The 25,783-nt window shown below is 39.7% G+C and overlaps 1 protein-coding gene across 2 annotated transcripts in view; it reads right to left on the reverse strand.

Moving 5' to 3' along the window:
* anks1b (ankyrin repeat and sterile alpha motif domain containing 1B) overlaps window positions 1–25,783 on the reverse strand; it is a 198,927-nt gene that overhangs the window by 56,578 nt on the left and 116,566 nt on the right. For both annotated transcript variants that reach the window (XM_063905367.1, XM_063905368.1), the window contains 2 exons: window positions 23,140–23,276; window positions 8,792–8,978 (listed from right to left, as the gene is read on the reverse strand). In XM_063905367.1, the coding sequence (XP_063761437.1) occupies window positions 8,792–8,978; window positions 23,140–23,276 (324 nt within the window). The remainder of the gene's footprint in view (window positions 1–8,791; window positions 8,979–23,139; window positions 23,277–25,783) is intronic.

A 25,783-nucleotide genomic window follows, 5' to 3' on the forward strand; every position in this document is an offset into this window, starting at 1 on the left:
TTTAATTGCTTGTAAATATGTTTGCTGCAGCGTTCAGGATGGATAAAAAAAAGGGAAAAAGATAGAGTGAGGGAGGAAGGAGAGCAAAATGGGGGTAAAAGTGGTTTTCAGGGAGAGATAGGGAGTGGGCAACAGAGCGTGGGAGAGAGACAGGAAGGTGATGGAGTTCTGAGAGGCAAACTGTAGCCATACAGCATAACTGAAAAGCTGAAGAGGCTTGAGGAACGCAGCGAGGCAGAGGGAGAGTGAGGGGGCGGGCAGGGAGCATATTGCAGTGATTGACAGGCAGAAATACAGTGAGAGTGAGGGAAAGTGGCTAGAGAAATAAGAGAGTGACAGCATGGAGACGTAAATGACGGAAGGGGTAGGAGGGAGAGAAATTAAAGAGTGGGTATATTGATCTGGAGGTTAAATGTCAAAAGGGGGGGGGGGGGGGGTACACAGGGGTAAGGTTGGATTTGTTGTAGTAAACACATTTAATACACACAGTAGTGCAGCAGTCCCCTACAAGTTAGGCTTAGGTAATATTAAAGAGTTATATCTAATAAAACCTCATTCATTATTGGTGTTCAGGTCATGAACTTATTTAAATACCAATCTAAATACATGTGAGAGCCACTATAATGCCATTAAAAACTACACACTTCTGCGACAAAGATCCCTCATTGCATCTTTACTGATGGAGCATGTTTGGTTCATCCACTGGTCAGGTCTCAGCGACACTAAATCTCTTAACTCTCCAGTCTCTCCGGATGCTAACATACTATAATTACAGATTAAGGAGCTGGATTTTATGCTAATGGAGCTACACTGCCTTTTATCAAGTCACTGCCATTCAAATAAACATTTACTGCATCTGCCCGGCATAGATAATCAATGACTGGTTGTGCCACAGATGCAACTTGGGTAGATCACGCCACGCTTCTATTAGTATAACTAATGCTGGTTATAAAGCACCGAATGGTTTATGGCCAAAACACATTCAGTTTGAATGCAGCATCAGGAGTAAAACCCAATAAATCTGAGATCTGAGCACATCTTTTAAATCAGTGCTTGTTTGCCACTGCATTTATCAAATAACTCATATTATTCTTATATTCACTTCCTTCAGCCGCACTCATTTCTAATCCACTTTTGATTTGTTTTATTCTATTTAAACTCATATTGTGTTTGAAACTTTTTAAAATCCTAATCCAATATTTCTTCTGTTTCTAGTTTATATTTGATTAATGTCTCTGATGTGATGGAATTGGAATTGCCTTGTTCTAGCTGTACACAAAAACTTATATTTTGTTTTTGTAATAAGTGACATTATAAAACAAAGAGCCTGTGAATGCAGAAGGCCGTCTACGATACAAATACACAGTTTCTCTCATATGTAGGATGTTTTCCTATGTCTGAATGTGTGTGTTTTGTGTGTGTGTGTTTTAGTAGAACGAGGAGGGGCTGGGAGATGATCCAAACATGCGATAGCGCCGTGTTCATCGCTCCGTCTCTCGTGAGACCGCCCTGACTGTTATTAAAAACTACAGAGTAATATCTGAGCTGCCAGTCATACCGCAGATTTAGGACTGAAACCTATTTCCTAAGCGGCAGATAAATCATTATCAGCTCCCTGAGCCTCAGGCGCTTAGCTGGAGCTAGGTTAGAGCTGGGCTTTAAGATGGTGCTGAAAGGACTCTGATGGGCCGCCGCTTGGATTCATGACGAGAGGAAATTATTTTAGGTCTTGATCAATGGTTTGAGAAAGAGTTAAAGAGTTACAGGGGTCAAAGTGCTGCCTTTAAACCCTGTTGGAAATGCCACAATCATTATCTAAAGGCTTAAAAGCACTACTAAGAAGCACTGGGGAAAATGAGTTTCAAATGGGCTGAAAATGCGTAACCCTTTTCAGTCCCAGAGGCTATTCACATCAATACCTCTGCACTGGCAAACACTTCTGATTATCCCCAGAGTGTAATTATTACATTCACTACATATTTAAGGCTTTCAGAGGCAGACAAATGGCATTACTAACATGCAATATGAAAAGTAGTTTTTGTTAAAAACTGTATAATCCTGAATCTGCACCTCAGGGAAATTCCACTGGACATTAAAATAAATGACTGTAAGGCTTAAAATGTCCACGGTCGATCATGTTCAAGGATTAGGATGATGAGAAACACATTTCCATTTCTACTTTTCAATTTGTGACTGATTTCATGCTGAAACTTGGCATAACACTAAATCTGTTGTTCTGGCACACTAACAGGTCAGTGTTAACCCCCCCCCACCCCCTTGGAATTCGGAGAGCGATGGGACCCCCTGCTGAGAGCATTACTTCATGTCTGATAGCCTGTATGTATCTGCAGCAGCCTTAAGGCGCAGAGGGGCCATGCAGTCTGTACATATTGAATCCACACTTTTATTCCTGATGCGAATACACAGAGAATATTGCCACGGCAACTGGCTCGTCTCCAGCGGTAACCTATTTTCAAGTCTCCTGAAGTCTGGAGTGACGGCAGTCTCTCACTAGCGTCATTAAAATTCTATGTGTGTTTGTATGTGTGAGACAGAGAGGGATAGTGAGAGTTAAATGTGATGAGTATGCCACTCATTATGGTGTGTGTGTGTGTGTGTGTGTGTGTGTGTGTGTGTGTGTGTGTGTGTGTGTGTGTGTGTGTGTGTGTGTGTGTGTGTGTGTGTGTGTGTGTGTGTGTGTGTGTGTGTGTGTGTGTGTGTGTGTGTGTGTGTGTGTCGGATGCACATGCATATGTTTTTGTGTTATCACAGCACTGGCTCAGCTCAAATGTAATGTGTGTGAGTTTCTGCATGTGTGAAGAAAAACATTAAGCCTCCCGCATGTTGAATCATATCGTTTCTCTCTGGGTTATTTTATTACAACATATATGCAACATATTAGACTTTGTCAGTGATGTAAAGAAGCACACCAGTACTGTACTTGTACTTTACTTGAGTATTTTCATTTCTTGATACTTACAGTACTTCTACTCCTCTACAATTCAGAGGTAAATAGTGCACTGTACTCTACTACATTTATTTTTATACCTTTAGTTACTTTGCAGATTTGGATTATCGATATGACATTTATTCAACACTTATATAGGGCTTTAGTCCACCTGGAGTAAATTCACAAACTACCCTGCAGTATACAAAGTCATTCAAACTAGCTGCAACTTTACCAGCTTTGAGAACACTTTAATGATCAATAATTATAATCAAAACAAACAATACAGATTATTCTATATGGCTTAATTTGCTTTTTTATCAGTACTTTAAGTATATTTTGAGGCCAATAATTTAGTATTTTTACTACAGTGAGATTTTGAATGCAGTACTTTTATTTATAACAGAGTATTCCTGCTCTCTGGTACTTCTACCTTTACTTAAGTTCAAGATCTAAGTACTTTTTCCACCTCTGGACTTTGTCTGGTAGGTTGCAGGACACACGGACAATGCTAACATTCTGATAGTAAGCTTTTCTCCTATTTATTAGCATGAAGTAATTAGCATTTGTAGAATATACAGCTGAGACAAATTGGTTTGTCATTAGGTATGTGGTCATAAATCAATCAATTCAATTAATTACATCAAACACACGGTACATATAAGGGCTTCTTTACTTGCACATCAGCGGAGTTATTAAACAACCAATAAGTAGTCTGTCCACTAACAGATGGCATGCCTAACTGCAAATATTTCTATCAGAACACAAATGTTGCAGGTGTGCCGAATACACTCAATGTAAGTGAGAATGTTTAGGACACAATCACTGTAAACTCTCAGTGAAATATTATTTACATCCCTCTCACACAGAAAATGCAAGTCATATCCGAGCAATGGCTTAAAGTTTTTCTATCTTGCTCTTTCTGCCACTTCTAAAATTTGACTCCATACTTTCTTGACTTCTTCCACTCTCGAGTGGTAAAGTGCAAAGAGAAGAGCTATCATTTCATTACATTTGCCTTCTGCAACACAACAGGGGGGGGGCACACATTCAGCAAATTCAACCTGGGTAGAACAGCAGGGGAAATTACTCTCATTTTATGTAAGAGGAGAGCAAATCTACAAATAGCACTGCTTCTTTTGTGCTCAAGGCTAAATGTGGCGAAAAACTGAATACATCTGTACAATGTGTGCATGCCTGTTTTTGTTAAGCTATGATTATAATTAAATATGTTAATGGCAGGTATCAGTGACAACCAACAGCAGGTTTACTTCAATAAGCTTCCTGCTGTGATGGCACTGACATACAAAGGAAAAAAGCTATGTATGTGACGACAAAGAGTTAAGGACAGATCTAAGGTGTCAGAAAGAAAATCAAGGCAATCAGGAGTGTGTATGAGCATGTGTGTGTATTAGGATCAAGTTAATGCTTCAAATAAAAGCCCTGCTGACTTTCAGTATAACTTAATGATCAAGCACAGCAGGCTGTCACTGTGCATTTGTGCAGAAAAGTTTGCCTGCAGTTGTGAGTTGATGTCAAAGTGGGGTGTGTGATATCTGGGAACAAAGGAATGAATCAAGCTTAATGAACTTAACTTTTTCAAGTGAACACCCAGCCACGGAAACACCGACACTAACGCACACCATTTGGCATTTACAGCTCATTAACTGTGCGAGATCATCCATCACTCAGCTCCTTTGTGGCCATTTGCATTAAGAAGAGAGAATGGAGACATGTTTTTTCAGGTGCCCATTTTTCATATCCTACAACTCTAGAGTATGGAATGTGGTTTACATGGCATTAAGTGTGGTAGTTAGAGAGAGAGGGGGTTTCTTCTTTTTTTACGCAGATAAAACACTTCAGCTTGCCTGATGAAGTGGTTTTGAAAATGTGGCATACAATGTTCTTGGTACGACCTAAACTAAAGCTTTTGTGTGTGCTAGCTAGAGAAATAGCAGGTAACACTGGAAGAAAACTAGATTTGATTTGATTAGCAAACAGTTTCCTATTTACACATCTAGCAGACACCGAGAGACATTAGCATGTAGTTGTGGAGTTGTGTTTCTGATTACCTCACACATTTAAGAAAAAAAAAAGAGTCTGCAAACTTTGTTTACTAGCTAATCGCTAAACCAGAACTAAGTGCCTAAAGAGGCTTTAAAGATTTGAAAGTAAGTTAAAAATGATTCACTACAAGAAACCGCTGTCCAATCACACAGTCAATTGACCCACTGCTTCATGGCTAGGGCAGCTTTAAAACATGAGAATAATCCCTGAGTTGTGTTTAAATGTTGTTATTAGGAATATGTGATTTGTTCCAGCCACTTAAAAGCTTTCTGGTGGATAAATACAGAGCTGCAGATTTGTACCTGTTTGTTTCTGACTTGTCGCAGGGGGCTCTGCATAATTCATGGAGGAAAACTGCGCCTACACTTGCACTGCTTTTTTGCATAACACTGCACTCTGCACCGAGGGCACTGAGGGAATATCTTCTCAAGCAAATGTCCAACATTACGCAAAACAGTAGTTCTGGAGCAGCAGTGATGGATCGGTTTATAAATAGGCCTCGTTTTATCCAACTTCCCACGCGGGTGGCTGACACCTGCATATTCTGCTGCAGGGCCGAAGATCTACTGCGTTAGTGTTGTGCTGTTCCGGAGAGCGGCTCAGGATTTTTAGGAAGAAAATGAGGAGTGAAAAAAAAGGATGACCTTTTATGGGGTGTAGGCAAAAAAAAACCTGTTTGCTTCACTTTCTAGTCCTCATGTGTCCATCCAACCCCTGAAATCACACATTTCATTCTGTCTTTTTTCCTGATTTTTGTTCATCCCCCACCCCCCCACTCACTTCCTCCCTTACTCTCTGGCATCCTTTTTAATTCTGTGACTCTTTGCTTTCTGTACCCACATACATATATACTCCCTCTTTTTTTCATACTGAAAACCAATGTTACCATGGCAACCCCCTACAATGGGCCTTATAAAGCTAATAAATAGTGAGAGCATCAGTGATGAGCAGAGTGGCAGAAGAAGAAGGAGAAGAAGAAGAAAGAAATAAATTAAATGGAAACTTAAATGGGTGCCCATCTTGATCAGAAATACATGACCAAAAATCATTATCAGTGATATATAGTGTCTTGATGTAATTGCACCTTTCACCAGTTTTTTTTAAATTATTTGAAAGCAGAGATTCGAACCCAAAGAGAGACATGAAGAGACAAAATTGAGTAATTGAGTAGGTTTGCATCAACCGTCATATTTTCCTCCAACAAATATATTAAATCCAGACTGAAATCAGTCCCTTGCAGTTGTATTCCTCCGATGACTAGTCAGGATGTAGTTTGCATCCAGGTCATAATCTAATCTTATTTTCCCATAATACATTTGTGTGGAATGACAAAATAGATTTTTGAATTCTGAGTTTATGGCCCAAAAAGTTTCGGTGATGGCTCCTTGAACTTTGACCACCAAAATATAATCACTTCTGAACCAGGTCCAATTGAAGGTTTTAGTCAAATTTCAAGAAATTCCCACAAGAGATTTCTGAGATGTAGCAATCATAAGAATGGGATGTATGGCTAACGACCCAAATTAATGGTCCAATAACTTCAATAAATGCCAATAGTTTCAATCTATATCATTTAAATTCGGCCCTGCTTTCCATGTTGTCTGCTAAAGAATGTCTTGCCTATAATGGTTGTGGTACTAAATTGTTATGGCAGACAGCTGCTGTGTGTAGAGTACTGGTAATAATGAGCCAATATAAGGAAATTGTGCTAAAAAGTGCTGTGTTTTTTGGGCAGATCACCTGCTGTGCCTCTGTCAGTGCAGCCTCTCTCTCCTCTCAAGCATATGGCTCTGATGCCTATTCTCAGCACTGAATCCCTACCATCCGTGCTAAGAATTTCTTCTATGTCAAAAAATCCTGACATTTGCAAAGTGTAGGAGTCCCAGAACTTACTTTGATACACAGTAAATTAAGCTAACATGTTGAAAGTAAAAACGAGCGCTTTAAACACCATGATCAATAACTGCTCCTCTGTCCTCAGAAGACATCAGTGTCAGGCCCAAAAGGGAAATAACACACTCCCCTTACATAACTTCCATAGCAATGCTTCAATGAGAATACGAGATGAAGATGTCTCATTCAGTTTTATGTCTGAGTGTGTGTGTGTGTGTGTGTGTGTGTGTGCATGCACCTGTGGATTGGTGAAATGTGTGTGTGTTTTCTTTGGAGGCACTACACAGATCAAAGTCTAGCTGGGCCTCTGAAGTGCTCCTGGATGAAACACACGACGCAAATGTACACGAGGATGTACATGCACACACACACACACAGAAAGAGAAAGTGCCTCCCGCTTGGTTGACTTCCCCTGCTCTGCCTCCTCTAACGGTGCCTGATAACAGCAGGTGGGAGGGACAGTTGGACTGAAATCCAGGTGAGAGATGGCAGTACTTTCGACCACGTCTCCAGATAATCGCATCACTACGGTAACATATGAAGCAGGAGATTAGAAAGTTACACAAAATTAACAATATTTCATCTGGTCTGACGGTAATGAGGACTGTTTAGCAGGATTAACAGAGCATATTTTGATGATGACTTGGAGCCAAGTTTTCAGAACTTTTTCCTTTGAAATGCATCCAAGTTTCCAAGTCAAACGCACCTGTGGCTAATAAACACATTAAGAAAAGTAGTATTTAAAATTCCTCAAATAGCCTGAACAAGTAGTCACTACAATATGTCATTTTTTACCTCCCCATTATTGGTTTTAACTTTGCTTTGGAACTTTCTACAGATGCAAGGCTGTTACTCAACACTGACATTATCTTCATAGCCTGACAGCCTAGAAAACACCCCAGTAGGTATATCATTAATAAGTCATGCTATGCGGCAGTAAATTGGGCATACCACATGATTAAATCTAAAGGTCAAAACTGTGGGTAGAAATATTGCTTGCTCGCATAACGCTGTGGGCTCAAATCACCAAAATATATGCTAAATTGACAAATACCTCCTGCTTATTTCCTAATTATCTGAATCATATCTTCAATTCCTCTTGGACAGAAATGTTCCAGCTTTTCATTGTGTCCCCCTCTCCTCTTTACAATCCAACTGAGTCTAGCATCTTTTCTTTCTAACATCTGTTATCTGCCTCTAAGCTGTTTGCTTCTTGGCTCAAGTATGACAGGAGTAGAAATATGATTTCAATTTCCAGGGACCCAAGGCAAAAGGGTTCGAGTTTCATTTGGGTTTTTCAGGTGGAAAGAGTTTAAACAACAATGACGAGAAAGACAGAAAGAAGGACAGGAGGAATGAATTGCTATTATACATCATTCGATATATGTTGACCTTCAGAGTGAATGCATTATTGATGCCATTCCTGTATAGGGCTTTTACATAACCCAACCAATCACTACAATTGACTAATATTAATAATAAAGAGAGGTCTTACATGTTTTACAGAGATTTTCTATGTTTCCATTTATTGCCTCTACATTTCACTCCCTGCCATTACTATTCCATAAAGAGAAAGGCTATTTGAAACCTCACAATACACCTACCATTTTCAAATGATCTAGAAAATACGACTTGTATATTCTCGGCATTGAAGGACAGGAATCATAAAGACTTTGATTGTATTGTCAAGAGACCCGATAACAGGAGTTTCTTTATTCACATTCAGGAGGTATGAGTGTATCTGCTGATCCTCCTCCACCGGGAATTGGGAGGTCAGAGTAGAGTGTGTCTCCGAGTGCCGACTCTCACTCTCACTTGTGGCTGAAAAACAGCCTTAAAAAGTAAATTGCTGTCCCACCATTCTCCCCGTTTAATGAGTCTAACCTGTGAGCTGACAGTCGTCGTTGGAGCCTGCTGAGTCCTCCTGGTTGGGGCTGAGCGGGGGGCTGGCGGGGGGGCTGGTGCTGAAGCTGGCGTATCCCAGAGACGAGCTCACCTCGCTGGGCTCGCAGCTGTGGGTGACCGGCCTCTGCACGTCCAGGGATGAAGATAGGGAGGTGCGCTGCTTGGGCTGGACACAAGACAGAAGGAGAGCGGGACATTATATGGAGAGAAGGACCACAGTAATGTCACTGGTGGAAAGCAACGAGTACATTTACTCAAGTACTTAAATATTTCAATGTTCTGCTACTTTGTACTTGTACTCACTACATTTATTGAATACCTTTAGTAATTTACATATTTGGATTAATGATGGTAAATATAATCAACCTTTAAATCAGACTTTAGTTCACCTGGAGTAAATTCAGCAGCTACCCTGCAGTATACAAAGCCATTCAAACCAGCTTTGAGAACACTTTAATGATTAATAATTATAAAACATGTTATTCTGAAATGGACCAATCTGCTTATTGAGTATTTTAAGTATATTTTGATGATAATACTTTTACTTGAGAGTATTCCTACACTCTGGTACTTCTACTTTGACTTAAGTACTTCTATAACATCTGAATACTATATTCTGTGTTATTTAACTAACCTTTTATGTGACTAACTCTAATCTCTGTATATTACCAGTAATTGTTTTTGTGTCTGCCAATTAAAGACTTGCTGTGTGAGTTGATGATACCAGCTCTTTCTATCTACTACATGCTTGATGCCACATGAATTTCAGATGACTGATCCTGTTATGTTAATTCCTCATCTTTCTTATGTGATTTTGTAAACCTAAACCACATCTGAACCCAACACTGATTCTGATAGACACATACATTCAGCCTGATTCATTCTGACAACTGAACGTTTGTGACAATGCGATATGGTGACGTAAACAACATTCATGTGAATTTACATGAATTAGATTGCGGGTATGAAAGGAGAGAGAGATAGAGAGAGCAAGAGATCCATAATGATTCCGTGCTTACAGCGAGTGTGAGAGAAAGCGAGGCAGAGGGCATCCGCATCTGTAGACTGGCATCTGGTAAACACATCTTGCATAATGAGGCATTTGCAGCTCCAAACAACCTGCTGCTTTGCTTCACAACAGCTCAGGCAGTCAAAACTCTGCCTGTGTGTGTGTGGGTGTGTGTGTGGGTGTGTGTGTGTGTGTGTGTGTGTGTGTGTGTGTGTGTGTGTGTGTGTGTGTGTGTATGCAGGCAAAGTGAATAAAAACAGCTAACCTTAAAGGCAAAAGTGAAATGTTAAAAGACAGACACATGACAGGACAACCTTCAGGAGACCTTCCTTGTTTTCTAAGTCACTCAAGGCAAAACAACAGAACCTTGAGAGAGAAATAAAGGGGGGGGGTTATGAAAGGAAACGAAAGCAGTGGAGGACAGAGCACTCTTTTTCGTACACACTGCACTCAAATTGTGCTTTGAAGAGTCTTCAGATCAACTGAACTGAACTGGGATGAAAAACTAAAGTAACACGAGAGCAGGGAGATATAATGAGTAAGAGAAGAGCATGAACGACACAATAGAATTGGACAGGGAGAAATAAAATACTGTGGGAGGGAAGGTTGAAAGACACAAATGGAAGAAAAACAAGGAAACAAAGAACAGACGAAAGGCATGGTTCTGAAAGAACTGGGAGAAAGTAAGAGGAAGCAGACATTAGGATGGAAGGAGGATACCAAGAAGGAAGAAATAACAGATGCTAACACAGCACAATATCAAATGTGAAAACAGAGAGCAATAGAAGGAACTTCACTTATCACCAAAAATAAATATGTATTGGATGTAATGGAATTAATTATATATTTTTAGCTTTATTGCTAAGATTTAGAAGACAAGATTGACACTACACTAGACCGGCAACTGCCAACCTAGCCTAGAATAGCGAGCTTTAGATATACTTTTATTACATTTACAGTAGTAATCTAAATAGTAATTGTAGATTTATGGCTAACAGTTAGAAGACACGATTGATACCATATAATTCTCAGCTGGAAAATGATCAACCTTGAAGGCGAACTTAGCTTAGCACAAAGAACGGAAACCGCTTACCCAGCCTATAATAGCAAGCTTTAAGTTTATTTTTGTTACATTTGCACAGAATAATCCTTTGAAAATGTTATACCTACTGTACATTACTTCCAAGGCTGCATGGTTCTGCTGTATACTTTGTCCTTTGAATGCATTGACCCTCTAAAACAGTTAAGTATCAGTGAATCACAGAGAGAGGGAGTGTTTCTAGACTCTGCAGTATTTCATCCAATATGTAGAAATCTAGTATACACTGAAGGCACAGAGCACAACAGCTTCATCAGACCAGTTTTCAGCACAAAGATACACTTTTTTCTTTGAATATGTAGAGTTGGTCTGTGGGGAACAACACCATAGCAGCATTGTTCCACAGAGACCGGGGATGTTTAAAGGACCAATGCATCAAGCAAACCAGATCACAACAGCCCAGACGGGCATTAGGGAAAACGAGCATGATTAACGAGCCCAGCAGTCACCCTGACTTTGCAAGGAGAGGGAACATAACATAAGCTTTCTGTCAAAAACAACTCTATCCTCACTTTAAAAGTCATAGTTAAGAAATAAATTCATAATAACATTATATTAACCCTCTCCAAACCTGTAGTGTTTACTTTGCTGAAGGCTTAATGTTAAAAAAAAAGGACCAAAAATCAATGAGATAAAACAGCAATCAGCCCAGAATGATGGAGCTGCTCTAATGTGGCTCTGTGGAGCTTCAGAGCGGGAGGTTCAGGCTGTGTATGTTGTATGTGCGTCTACTTTAGTGAGCCAGCTAATGTTTAATGACTTTACAGTTTTTCTCGATTGCTAAGACACAAAACCCAGTACTCTAAACCAAATGACCAGTTGCCTAAACACATTTAGTAAAACTACCCCCCATTTGCCACAACCAAAAACACAATTCACCTGTAGACACTGTTCACAAAACCCATCCCCTTTTTCTCAAAACTCTAAACACATTTTGCCTTGCTAAAACACATTTAGCATATATCTCTGCTCAAATATGCATTGTGAAGCTCATGTGATGCAAAATGCCACACACAGTCAGCAAAACCTGAACACAATGAACACACCTGGTGTAATTCAGTAAACACAACGACTCATAATTGAAAACACCTATTGCAAATGATGTGACCACACCTATATAAGTCAGTTTGCTGAAGGTTCCAAACAAAAATGGATGATCAAGGAAGAAGAAGAGGAGTTCGTGCCAGAGGAGGGAGAGGAGTTCGTGCCAGAGGAGGGAGAGGAGTTCGTGCCAGAGGAGGGAGAGGAGTTTTTGTCAGAGGAGGGAGAGGAGCAGGCCAAGGAGGGAGAGGAGCAGGTCAAGGAGGTAGAGGAGCGGGCCAAGGAGGGAGAGGAGCAGGTCAAGGAGGTAGAGGAGCGGGCCAAGGAGGGAGAGGAGCAGGTCAAGGAGGTAAGGAGCGGGCCAAGGAGGGAGGGAGCAGGTCAAGGAGGTAGAGGCGGCTGGGGGAGCGGAGGCGGCAGGAGGTGGGGGCTGGTGCTAAGCTGGGATCAGGAGAGGTCACGGGGTCGAGTGTGAGGTGCCCGGCCTTAGGGTAGGGATAAAGAGGAGAGGCGCGCTGGAGCTGGACAAGCATCTCAGAGCAGATGAATATGAGAGCAAGGTAGGCTTGACCACGTAATTGTCACGGCATGACTGAGAAAGGCAACGAGTACATTTACCAAACTAAGCGATTCTCAGTTGGCTCACTTTGTCTGGCTTCACAACAAAATACTTTGTAATACTATTTATTTATGATATAATAACCTTTAATATACAGACTTATAGTATCACCTGATAAACAAGTGCTACTGCGTTACAGCATTAAAAGTTTGGACACTTTAATGATCATAATTTAAAAACATGTTATTCTAAAGTTGAAAGCTTTGCATTAGTTGATGATGAGCTTTCCGAGATATCACACACCCTGGGTACTTCATTTGCTATGTTGAGAAAAATTTCTGAAACTATACGTGTTTTACTAACTTTTAGGACAATTTAATCTTGAATTACCGAATTGTTTTGTGTCGCCCAATTAACAGACTAAGCGCCTGAGAGTACTGCATGAACAGCTTTCTAGGTACCCTTTGAGCCACTGACAGAGATATCAAGTATTCCTCATTTCGTATGTGATTTTGTAACTAAAAATCTGTACACCCACGATTACTGAATATACACATACTATTACTTCGTACTGTATGTCTGCATGAACGTTGTCAATCGAACACCTGGACGAAAACTATGTGTTTACATGAAGATTCTTGAGGGAGTCATAGGAGACCCCAGAATCCTATATATTCGTGCTTAGAGGTGGCAACGACAAAGGGAGCATGTAGAGGCCGGGTAAACACATCTTGCATAGAGGCTTCGTCTCAACTGTGCTTTGCTCACAACAGTGGAGTAAAACTCGCCTTGTGTCGTGTGAGTTTGAGGGGCTTCTGTCGCGTGGATTGTGATTGGTTGCTACGACTGAGCGTGTCCTGTTCTGAGAGGCTCAGTGAATAAAAAGTTTGGAAAATGACATGAAAAGACGACCATGAACAGGCCCTTGATCTTCCTTTTTCTAAGTCACTCTGGCAAACAACAGACTTTCATCGCAGCAATCCAAGGTAGAGGTGGTTTAAAGAATCAACAGCAGTGGAGGAAGAGTTTTTTGCACCGCACAATTGTCTTTAAATCTCAACAATGAATGAATCTTAAACTCAATCAAGGCGGGGTTAAGGTATGAGAAGCTGAACAACACAAGTAGAACTTACAGGGTAGGATGGCCTGAATATGTGGGAGGGATTGACAAGCCTGGGACGGAACAAGCACAGGGGCATGTTCTAACGAATTGGGAGATAGGAAGCAGAATTAGGTGGAGGGGATGAAGGAGTACTGATGGCCCAGACCAAAAGTCGACGACGTGAAATGCCGGCACCAAAATATATGTATTGGTTCAGACATTAAATTGTTAATTTTTAGCATGTACTTTAGTAGACAAATAAAATAGACCGCACGCACAGCCTGAACGAGTTTGTTTTTAATTTTACTTTACAGTTATCTAATGTATTGTACTGGCCTACAGTTTACACGTATCATTATTTCAGCATTACCTTTGGGTGAATTACTTGCAATAAATGTATTACTTCATTAATTACTTTTTGTTAAATTTGCACAGAATCTTTGAAAATGCCAATACCTACTGTAATACAAGGTGCATGGTTTGCTGTCATACTTGTCTTTGGCATTGACAACTTAAAACAAAGAAGTTCACATGAAAAGGGTGTTTTCCAGTATTTTTATGTGAAACTGGTTAATGAGCACAGTAGGTTTAACATTTTTGCAGCCTTGAGTACTGTTTTCTTGATAGCATCTTCAACTTCTCTTCAGTCTTTAAGCATCTCTTTATTTCAGCACTAATCAACTATGTGTGTTTGGCTTCTTTCTAAAGACTAAAAGCCTTTTCTCTCTGGAGTAGTGCTTATTAAGAGCTAACACATGCACACACAAACACACGTGACCAAACATACACACTATGGAGCTCTGGCTGACGCTTAGCGTTAACAATGCAAATGGACAGCTAGCTAATGAACATGTCATGGCCGATTGGAAGAGGATTAATGAGCAGGCAAACACAAGCACGCACATACTTACACACACACACACACAAACAGAGGCAGGTCTTCCATGCCTCACTAAACGACAGCAAAACACACTTTTCCCACTGTAACTGCATCCCTGGGGAAAAAACATGCCATTCCACAGTTCACTAATATGTGTGTGTGTGTGTGTGTGTGTGTGTGTGTGTGTGTGTGTGTGTGTGTGTGTGTGTGTGTGTCTGCTTGGGTGTTAATAATTTAGAGACCCATTAGCTAAAAAGTGTAATTTCTCACCTTAAACAAGGTGAGATTTGCTTTGTATTTTCTACACTTGCAAGCATTGAAAAGAGTTCATTTCTACTTATTACTGAGGAAATGTACACTAAATTATGAATAACAGGATAATCAATTATCATAAAATTATCACAGAGGAGATGAGGCAGAGTTTGGGAATGAGGGTGTCCACAGTTGAATAAAATGTTATGTGTAAAAGCAATTTAAAAAGAACATAATGTTTGTTGATTGTATCAGGAAGTGGGGGGTTATTATTTCCAAAATGTCACTTTTACAATAAATCTCTACACTGCATGAGTCATTGATAATTGACCACGAACCATCCACTGTTGTTGGAGAAACTTCTGTTAGCACAGTTAATAATGCTGGGTGTGGAGCAATGCATACTGTATGTCTTGTGTGGCCAGTGTTGTTATCTATTTTCTATTCTGCCCTTTTTATCTCTCTGACTTTATTTCGGTAGCTTCACACACTCAATGAAACACACTCAGGAAAATGACAAGCTGAGAATAGCAGAGCAGATGATACAACAGCAGTAGAGACTTTGAAGAACAAGAGAATATAAAATAAAAGTAAAACACAGTGAAGCCCCTTTTTACCCCGCAACCAAAACAAACTTTTCACTGAATCTCTAAAAGATCTGACTCTACTATTAGGCTTTTGATTCTGTATTCCAACTTTCGTGATACACTTTCTCCATTCTTTTGATTTTCAAGCGTCTTTTTAAATTCTCCTCAGGAATCATTTTTTTTAAAGGTTTCACTCGGGAGAGACTCAAGTACTGACACACTTTGAGACAATTTTGTGACATTAACATATATAGTGCCCCCCCTAAAGGCTTCAACAGGGTTCATGCTGTAGTGTGTGTGCCTATCCACACACACTAAAGTCCCGTAGAGTAACTTTGTGCTCTCTTATCTCTCTACTTTCATCCGGAGAGCTACTGTTAACAGAGAAATTCTGGATTAAAGACCCTCTTTTTACAGAGTCTCTCTTCCTCATTCTGGGGCTAATGAATGTTATTATGCCAGAGGGTTTACAGTTGGAATACTGCATTAATAACTATTAAGGGGTCGGGTAGCTTTCTAAATCAGTAACACTGACTTTTATTCACCGTACAAAGCTAATCATAAAGGCTCAAGTGGATTTCCTTTAGGAATGCTGTTATTTATAGTCAAATGGTCGCTTTAGTTAAATACTGTATCTGCTGTGCATGGCCCTTACATGTGCTTGATGAACAAGTTTGTCATTGGTTGGGATTTCACGTGTCTTTTTACAACAATAGAATAGAGCTTTCAGTGACATTGCTGAGTGTATACGGAAAATATCCCATAGTCAGTCAGTATTTGCATCAAATACTAATGAGAAATAGCCTGTGACGTTGCAGGAATCAAGCACTATGTAGATAAATAAACATATTGATTATGAAGTTTAGAATATTTAGACTTTACACACATTAAGGTCTGGCTTCTGCATGGTGTGCTAGATTCAATTTGATATCATTGAAGGTTGTCTTTATTACAACCTTAGAGGAACCAGCTTGTTTTGGGCAATTGTGACCACACAGAAATCTTTCTCCCGCTGTAATATCTTCCCTTTAGGTATTTCTATCACTGCACTCAGGCTTTTCTTCTCATATCAGTCTGATGAACCAAAAGAAAACATTGGAGGAAGCTTAACTGTAGCACAAAATGAACTGGAGGTAATGTACTATCTGTCTGTATATGATATAAAGTATGGACGCAGTAAATCTATAGTGGCACACAAATTAAAGTGTTATTTGACTTTTGTTATTGACCAAATACTTATTTTCCACAATAATTTGAAAATAAATTCATTAAAAATCCTACAATGTGATTTTCTGGATTTTTTTTTCTCATTTTGTCTCTCATAGTTGAGGTATACCTATACAGGCCTCTCTCATCTTTTTAAATGGGAGAACTTGCACAATTGGTGGCTGACTAAATACTTTTTTGCCCCACTGTCTTTTGTGGCCAGTGTTGTTATCTATTTTCTATTCTGCCCTTTTTAACTGTAGCACAAAATGAACTGGAGGTAATGTTCTATCTGTCTGTATATGATATAAAGTATGAACGCAGTAAATCTATAGTGGCACACAAATTAAAGTGGAGCGCAGAGGGCAATAAGAGCTGGTCGTCTCCTCAGCTCACAACTAATGAGGTGAATGAACTACATGAGGTATGGAGATCATCAAAATGCTACATACTAATCCCTTTTAATACAGATGGCAAATACCAGGAAACAGCTCAGATGTGCATCTCCCACTGGAGTGCTTTTAGCATTAGCAAGAGTCCGTTCAATTAGCTGTGAATGACCCACGTCTCTCCTCCGGGGCAACTTGCTGGCTGGCGAGAAAAACCTCTTTAACAACCGCACACAAAAAAGGTCTGCTAGTTGTCACAGCAACCTTGATGTGGATTACCCTAAACTGGCCAAGAATGGGAAAGCACATTTTCTCAATTCTTGCCATCCCTCTTAAAACAGCTGCCATGACTACAAAAAGGTGTATTGTGCTTGTCTGTATTTGTACACATTTCGACAGCCTATGTTGGCTTCATAATTAGCTGTCTTCAAATTATATTTTGCATATATTTTCAAAGAGAATGATACCATGAAGACATAACCAACTACTTTTTAGTTTTGCTGGGTATTGAATTGTTTTAAGGAATAAAGGACTAAGTTCTATATTGTTACCACAAACACATCTCAAAGTTACCTTCCTCTCATTTCCAGATGTAGTGCTGGCTTATCAGGTGATATTTCAAAATCACACCTCTGCAGTCGTACTTTAAGGAGCGTACGGTGCAGACATGTTCTGTAATTACATGGGTATTTGCAGGGAGATTATCTGACTGAAGCAACACTGTCAGCAAGGGATCATCAAGTGACGGTGTGTGTATTCAGCACAAACACAACCCCAACAGTGAACTGATTAATGAGCTTGAACTTTCACGGCGATTATGGAGGTGTCTCCGTAAGTGTGTTATATTAAGGCATCTGGAATCTTTGTGTCAGGAAAGCAAGTCTTTTTTTATATTCCTTTAAAGGAAATATACACAAATGCTAATGTAGTTATGTTTGTCTAACGTCAATACCGTTAGTTACGTTTTTCATGATTCATTCATTATGAGTAGATTTAGGTTCAACCAATAGTCTAGTTATAAGCTCCATGTTCTAGGGAAATAAACATTTTAGCTTAGGGGTGTGTGTGTGTGTGTGTGTGTGTGTGTGTGTGTGTGATCATCTGAGATACCAGATTCAGCCTTTGTGGGTGCAAACACGAGTTGTATCGTGTTGACTCTTTTTCTCGTAAACCAGTAATGGCACACACACACACACACACACACACACACACACACACACACACACACACACACACACACACACACACACACACACACACACACACACACACACACACACACACACACACACACACACACACACACACACACACACACACACACACACACACACACACACACACACACACACACACACGTAGGAGACTGAGACAGTGGGTATGAAACTGATAACCCATGATGCCCTGCGCCTCTCTGTCCTTCATGCTTTTCCTCTTTCTGCTTCTTTTCATCTTTTTGATTGGTCTCCTCATTCTTCCTGTGTTTCACATCCCATCTGCACATGAGTGTGAGCGGGAGCTTGCAGAGATCTAACATGTCCGGTTTGGACAAGAAGCAAGCGCTGAATAAATAAAAAGCTACCAAATCGTTAAACCCATGGATTACAGTCAGCATAGCCTGTGTGATCTTGTCACGCTTTCACAAAGTGGTGGCATTCAGATTTTTTCAGTGACTTATTTATGGTCAATTCTGCAGCAGCATTAGCAAGCCGAATCATTTCCTTTAAAAGCAGATTTAAAGCACAACATGATTCAAAACACTTTTTTTTCCAGCAACAGCCTCGGGGATTCCTTTTAAGGGGAGAAGGAGGTTTACAAGATTGCAAAGTAGGAAGTCACTGCGCCCTAGACACCAGTCTTCAAACGATGGGTTGCTTATATTTTCAAAGAGAATGATACCATGAGGGTATTTACATCTACTTTTCAGTTACATTGGGTATTCAAATCTTGGACTTTTTCTTACTTTGCAATAGATTAAAGAGTAAAGGGAATCTCTCGAATGAGTTATTTCAAGAAATGAACCACTAAGTTATAAATGCTAATATTTTTACCCCAAATATATCTACCAGTTCCCTTTTTCTGAAGTTCAGATCTAGTGTTGGCTTAATAGATCAGGTCATATTTCCAAAACCCATCTCTTTATCACAAAGAGCAAGTGTTTTATGGCTTTTATCCAAGGGAAGTAATATTTAAAAGAAAGTTATACAATGGGACACACATAAATACAATCTGAAGGACTTTTTTAAAATAAGTTTGGGAAATACTTAGGTTATTCAGAGAAATAACAATAGAGAATTGATTATTTAATAAAGTAAGAATAGATGTAAATGTGACATAATATAGATGATGAGCTCAGCACGAACTAAAGGTGTTCATTATGTTACATAATTCACTGTTACCTCTGTGTATTGAGGAAATGGATAAGGGGATAATATAAAATTAAAAATTACAAATAAAAGTGTAAGTTATTACATTTGTATCGGTGAACCCTGACGGTTGTTTTATTTTTAATACCACACATTTTAGTACCGCAGCGCTAAAAAGATCCAGATCAGAAGTAATATTCAATTTTGTCCAAAGCTATACCTATCTGAGCTTTAATTCTACTTCTAGATATAATTTAATATAGTGATATAACTGTTTGTGAGACGTTGGTAAACAATCGTATATCAAATCAGCTCTACACTGTTTCACCGTGTTGAACAACAGAGAAATTCAATACTTCAGTACTACCTCACATTAATGTCCCCATACAGATAAAGTGGAGGCTATTCCAGCCTGCTCTATACATGCCGAGCAGTCATGTGTGTGTGCAAGTTAGCCTGAGTGCTCGCGCACAGTGTACTGATGAAATAGCCAGAGGGAGCTCTAAAATAAATTGAAATGAATTATAGAGAATTAATTAGCCGCTTTTAAAATTGAACTCTGGTGCTCCTTGATTATGTAGCTTCCAGCTGAGCGGAGGCCCACTGCGCCCCGCACGTCATCCCGCTACGCAGATTAGTTAACATGCCAAAGATAGACACATGATGAGGAGGGGTGACGGGAGAGGAGGAGAGGTAAGGAAACAAGGAAGGAAAGAAACAGGGGGGAGATTCAGATAGAAAGGGGTCATATTATTATTTATACTATTATTTTCAGGTTTCATAAATGTATTTAGTGTCTCTACTGTGACATGTTTCCATGCTTTAATGTTCAAAAAGCTCTTCATTTTTTATACTGCCTGTGCTGCAGCACCTGTTTTCGCCCTCTGCCTGGAACTAGAGCCCAGTCTGCTCTGATTGGTTAGCTAATCGGCTCTGTTGTGATTGGTCAACCGCTTAGAGATGTCCCCCCTAAGCCTATCACATACAATTTGTTGGAGAGCTAGCCAATAAAAACGCGAGTGTTACAGAGTATGTAGCAGAAGTAAACAAAGGAGTGTAATGGAGGCGTTTCAGGCAGGGGGGGGGGGAGTGTGTGGGAGGGAAACACACAGGGATTTTAGCCTTTGCAGACCATTTACATGCACAAAACCCATATATTACAAACAACAGGAAAGGGGTAATAACATTTTTTAAAAAGCATAATAGGGCCCTCTGCAGACATTTGAAGTAGTGAGAAGTTGATGATCTCTGAAGCCATGTGGTCTCATATGAAACCGAAAAACTCATTTCTAAATCAGGGTTAGAAAGTGAGGAGGAAACACATGATTCAACCAAATTCTTGAAATGTTTTTGATTGACAACATCATCATCTAACGGCTCTGACAGACCTTTGTTTATTCTTCAGTGAAACTTGTATTTTATGTTTCATCACTAGAATGTAGTTCAGAGAGATGTGTTCTTCAGTGTTGTGTCAGGCATCAGACTGAGAAACAAACTCACTCTATTCATTAAGGTGAAACGATCACGCTGTCTGATGCTGTCATCCTCACTGGGACAGAAGTGAGAGCACTTATTCCTCTCAAAACTAAAGAGGCTGATTTGTGTGTGCATTTGTATATCTGAGTGTTGGTTTATAGTTATTCAGGATCTAATCATTAATCCAGTCTGTAACAGAGCATTAACATCTCGGTACGAGTACACCGCTGTATATATTGTAATATAATGGGCACATTTCTACTTTTACTTATTATGATTATATCAATGTTTGTGATTAATACATTATTTCTTTTTTTCTTTATTGAAGCAGGTGTCACCAAACCTAATTTCCCCAGGATACAATAAATATTGCTATTCTGATTCTGATAACAACAGGCTCAAGAATAAAGACAGCATTTCAAACTTCCTATACGATGATACTGAGGCATATTATTCCATACGTCTTCCACTTTTTGCCCAGGAGGTCCTTCCCCTGCAATAATCCCTAATGCAGCATTTTTATGAGATTTCAAACAAAATATGTGTGAGTCATATCTGCATCCTCATTTCAGCAGCAGATGACAAACCCACCTTAGCTTCAGGCTAGCTGGACACTGAATTTCAACAGACTGCTGGATCTGGCTTCCAAAATTGGATCCACTTAGAAAATATATACTCAGAGTGACGCTAAGATAGTGGTCGGGTTGGGAGAAAGACTATATTAATTTCAGAACCAAGACTGTTAGCTTATAGGATTCTGAATCAGTTCACAAAATACAATTAAAAAAAAACACTTTGTTATTCAATTACTTTACAGTTCCTTAACAACTGTGTCCTGAATAAGCTACACCTTACAGCAGTATATTTTAATCCACTGTGATGCTAAGAGTTAAGCTAATGAGTCTGTATTAACGACTTGCTTAAAGGTGCCATAGAATGCATCTATCTGGTATTTTAAATTGTTCTCTCATGTTTACAAAGAAGGTAAATAACTTTGGTTGATCCAAAAAATGTCCAGATGTGGTTTTACGGCCCCTTTACAACCCTATGATTTGGTCCTAGAATGAAACAAGCTGATTTGCCTTATTTGGGGCTCATTTAAATAATGATGACGAGCTCTGCTCTGATTGGCTAGTTTACAAAGAGCAATCCATGGCTGCCTCAGAGCCCACTGAAGTAAGTGAAGTTCACGGAACTGTGAGAGATGAACCATGGAGGCTATTGGCATCCGACCTTACATGTGTGAGCCTTTATCGGAGGAGGAAACCGATGAATTGGAAGAACAGCCAGTTGGTTGGAGAGCAACGTTACGGAGTGGTGAGTGTCAGCGTTAGTGTTTCCAGCAGCTGGTGTATGCAAATGTTGGGGCTGGACTACTTTGTGTGACGTAACACACAGGGATTGTTGTAATTCGCCCGTTTTACCGCTGTGATATGCATATTCATGATTTACACGTGAAGGAGGAAACAATGGTGTTTGAGGTTCACGGTATGTCAGCTCAATGTACCGAACTCTCCTTATTCAACTATGCCAAGGTAAATACAGTTTTCCATTGTATGGCACTTTAACTATAATACTCATAAACAAGCATAAAGTCAAGATAATGAACATGTGCACTGTTGCCTTTGACTTTTCAACAGTTGCCCTTGCCCTAAAACTACTTTGTGGGACAAATCTACAGCAAGCACACAAGTGATTTCCACAGTGGAAAAAGTTGTATGTGATGGCTCTTTGATAGAGCTTGGCTACATTTCATTTTTTATTTTACTGCAAATACTTTTGCTTCCTGGTTACTGGTGTCAATTTGAAGTGGATGGAACAGGAGACATGTTATTAGAGTCTTTGCTGGTTACATAGCCCGACATCTTAATATTTTAATAAGTGTACAGCTGTTGAGGGAGCAGAGCAAGAGTGTTTAACGCCACTTTTGTGCATGGTTGTACGTGCGATTGATAGAGAATAGTGTTCCTGACAGTGATAAGGAAGTGTTTTTGTTTACATCTGCTGCAATACTCTCCACTGTCAAGCTCTAAATAGGGGCTCACCTGTGTGTCAGCAAACAGGGTATGTTTAAGATCACTTTACTTCCAATCTACCATGAGAGTGAGTGACAGATGGACAGAGGAGCGCAGATGGAATGGAACACAGAGAAACAGACTGAGATGTTTATCATTGTTTGTGTGTTTGTGTGTGGGTGCAGGTGTTTAAGCTACTTGTAGGTGGATACTGTGATGTTCAATAATGCATCAGGTGCTTCTGCAACGCATTCATTATAATCCGTGTGTGTGTGTGTGTGTGTGTGTGTGTGTGTGTGTGTGTGTGTGTGTGTGTGTGTGTGTGTGTGTGTGTGTATCCACTCACCTGTGGGCGGATGACTCTCTCTATGTTCTTCAGGGCCGTGTCGGGGGAAGGGGGGGAGCAGTCTGGAGTGGGGCCTGTCGAGCAGTTGCCGTGGTTACTGTGCTCCCCCTCACTCACCGTTACATGGGACAAGTGACCTTGGAGAGAGAGAGAGAGAGAGATAGGGTGAGGGAGAGGTTGGCAGAGAAAGCGGAGATGTGTTTTCTTTTTGTCATCACTGTATTGTGTATTATTTGCAGAGGAGGAAACATCTTGTTACTGTTAAGTGAAAGTACAAAAGTATTTGGATCAAAATCTAGTTAAAGTAGCGAGAGTAAAAGTAGTCATTGTTTGATTGGTCCATTTCAGAATAATATCTCTGATATGTTTTATAATGATTGATCATTAAAGTGTTCTCAGAGCTGGTAAAGGTGCAGCTAGTTTGAATGGCTTTGTAGACTGCAGGGTAGCTGCTGAATTTACTCCAGGTGAACTAAAGTCAGATTTAAGGGTTGATTATATTTACCATCATTAATCCAAATCTGTGAAGTAACTAATGGTATTAAATAAATGTAGTTGAGTAAAAGTACACGATATATCTCCAGATTCTACAGTAGTAGTGTAGAAGTATGAAGTAGCAAACAATTGAAATACTCAAGAACAAGCACCTCGAAACTGTACTTAATTTGGTGATCATAGCGTTGCCATGACTCAGCAACAGCAGTGGTTGAAGAATAGTAATGAGTCATTTCAAAATAAGCAAGTCATGGCAAAACTGTTGAATCTGGGAAAGGCTGAGAAAATTTGAATCACTTATTACTTATGTACTGCTGGTTAGCTTAAATAAAAACAACACATCACCATAACTCAGTTTTGCTTACAGTACAATATTGGCTTCATAAATGTAGTGGAGAAGAAGTGACATAAATTGAAATCAATAAAGTAAAGTACCTCAAAATGAAAAGTATAGGACATTTACCTAGTTGACATTCCTCCAACAGCAGAGAAAAATCAGAAAGACGTTGGCTCACCTGTAGTTTATTTTCAGGCGTTTTAACACAACTAAAATAGTAAAGAAGGTGTCACCAAACCTAATTTCTCCAGGATACAATAAATATTGCTATTCTGATTCTGATAACAACAGGCTCAAGAATAAAGACAGCATTTCAAACTTCCTATACGATGATACTGAGGCATATTATTCCATACGTCTTCCACTTTTTGCCCAGGAGGTCCTTCCCCTGCAATAATCCCTAATGCAGCATTTTTATGAGATTTCAAACAAAATATGTGTGAGTCATATCTGCATCCTCATTTCAGCAGCAGATGACAAACCCACCTTAGCTTCAGGCTAGCTGGACACTGAATTTCAACAGACTGCTGGATCTGGCTTCCAAAATTGGATCCACTTAGAAAATATATACTCAGAGTGACGCTAAGATAGTGGTCGGGTTGGGAGAAAGACTATATTAATTTCAGAACCAAGACTGTTAGCTTATAGGATTCTGAATCAGTTCACAAAATACAATTTAAAAAAAACACTTTGTTATTCAATTACTTTACAGTTCCTTAACAACTGTGTCCTGAATAAGCTACACCTTACAGCAGTATATTTTAATCCACTGTGATGCTAAGAGTTAAGCTATGAGTTGACATTCCTCCAACAGCAGAGAAAAATCAGAAAGACGTTGGCTCACCTGTAGTTTATTTTCAGGCGTTTTAACACAACTAAAATAGTAAAGAAGCTGGAAAACTATTTATGTGTTCCAGAAAAAGCACAACTAAGCAATATTATCCCAGTTTTAAAGCTAATGAGCTTTGCGTTGCATCATTATCATTTTTTTAACTTTTCCTGGGCCCGTCAGTTATGATATAAGATGATTTTGGCCTACAGAGCTGCACCAGTACAGTAACGTTTATATAATATTGGCATGAAATGACTTATTTCTTTTGGAAAAGTGAGAAATAAAAAAGTTTAACTCAACACCCAATTTGTCACACGCCTAATAGTGCAATCACAGAGATGTGTGAATATGAGAGAGAGGTGAGGAGAGTATTTTATAAATGTAACAAGTCTCAGAAGCATCCTCAGAAGGAAGATCTGAAGGCTGCCCCGAGAAGCTTGATGTCTGTCTCAGTTTCTCAGAGGGAGATACACATGAGTGTGTGTGAGGCAGAGTGCAGAGCCAAGTGTCAGAACTAATTTCCCCAGCGCATGATAATTTCACAAAGGGCGGGGGGGGGGGGGGGGACAACACACAAAAAGAAAACAAGAGCGGAAAGTGCTGAAGTAGCATGAATTACATTTCTGAAGAAATGAGCATCCGTCTTAATCAGCCGGAGGACGCACACCTTTACTAATATGCTGTTGTTGCTGACACACAAACTCAACTAAAGGGTGCAGTATAAAGATGCAGTGTGTATGAATGAACCATTATCTCATTTCAAACAGAACACTTTCAACTTTGAATGTAGTGCAAGGTGTGATTTTTCACAACTCCCACAAATCTTCTTCCGACTCCTCAAAGAGAACAAAGCCTCACAGTTTGGCTGTTGATGATGTTTTGGATGATGATAGAAAGTGCTAATGATAGTTTCCTGTGTTTTAATTACATGGGAGCCCCTTCACATTTACCTTGCAAAGATGTTTCCGATTGCTCAGGCG

The sequence above is a fragment of the Eleginops maclovinus genome, chromosome 17 (genome assembly GCF_036324505.1).
Source record: "Eleginops maclovinus isolate JMC-PN-2008 ecotype Puerto Natales chromosome 17, JC_Emac_rtc_rv5, whole genome shotgun sequence".
NCBI classification, from domain to species: Eukaryota; Metazoa; Chordata; class Actinopteri; order Perciformes; family Eleginopidae; genus Eleginops; species Eleginops maclovinus.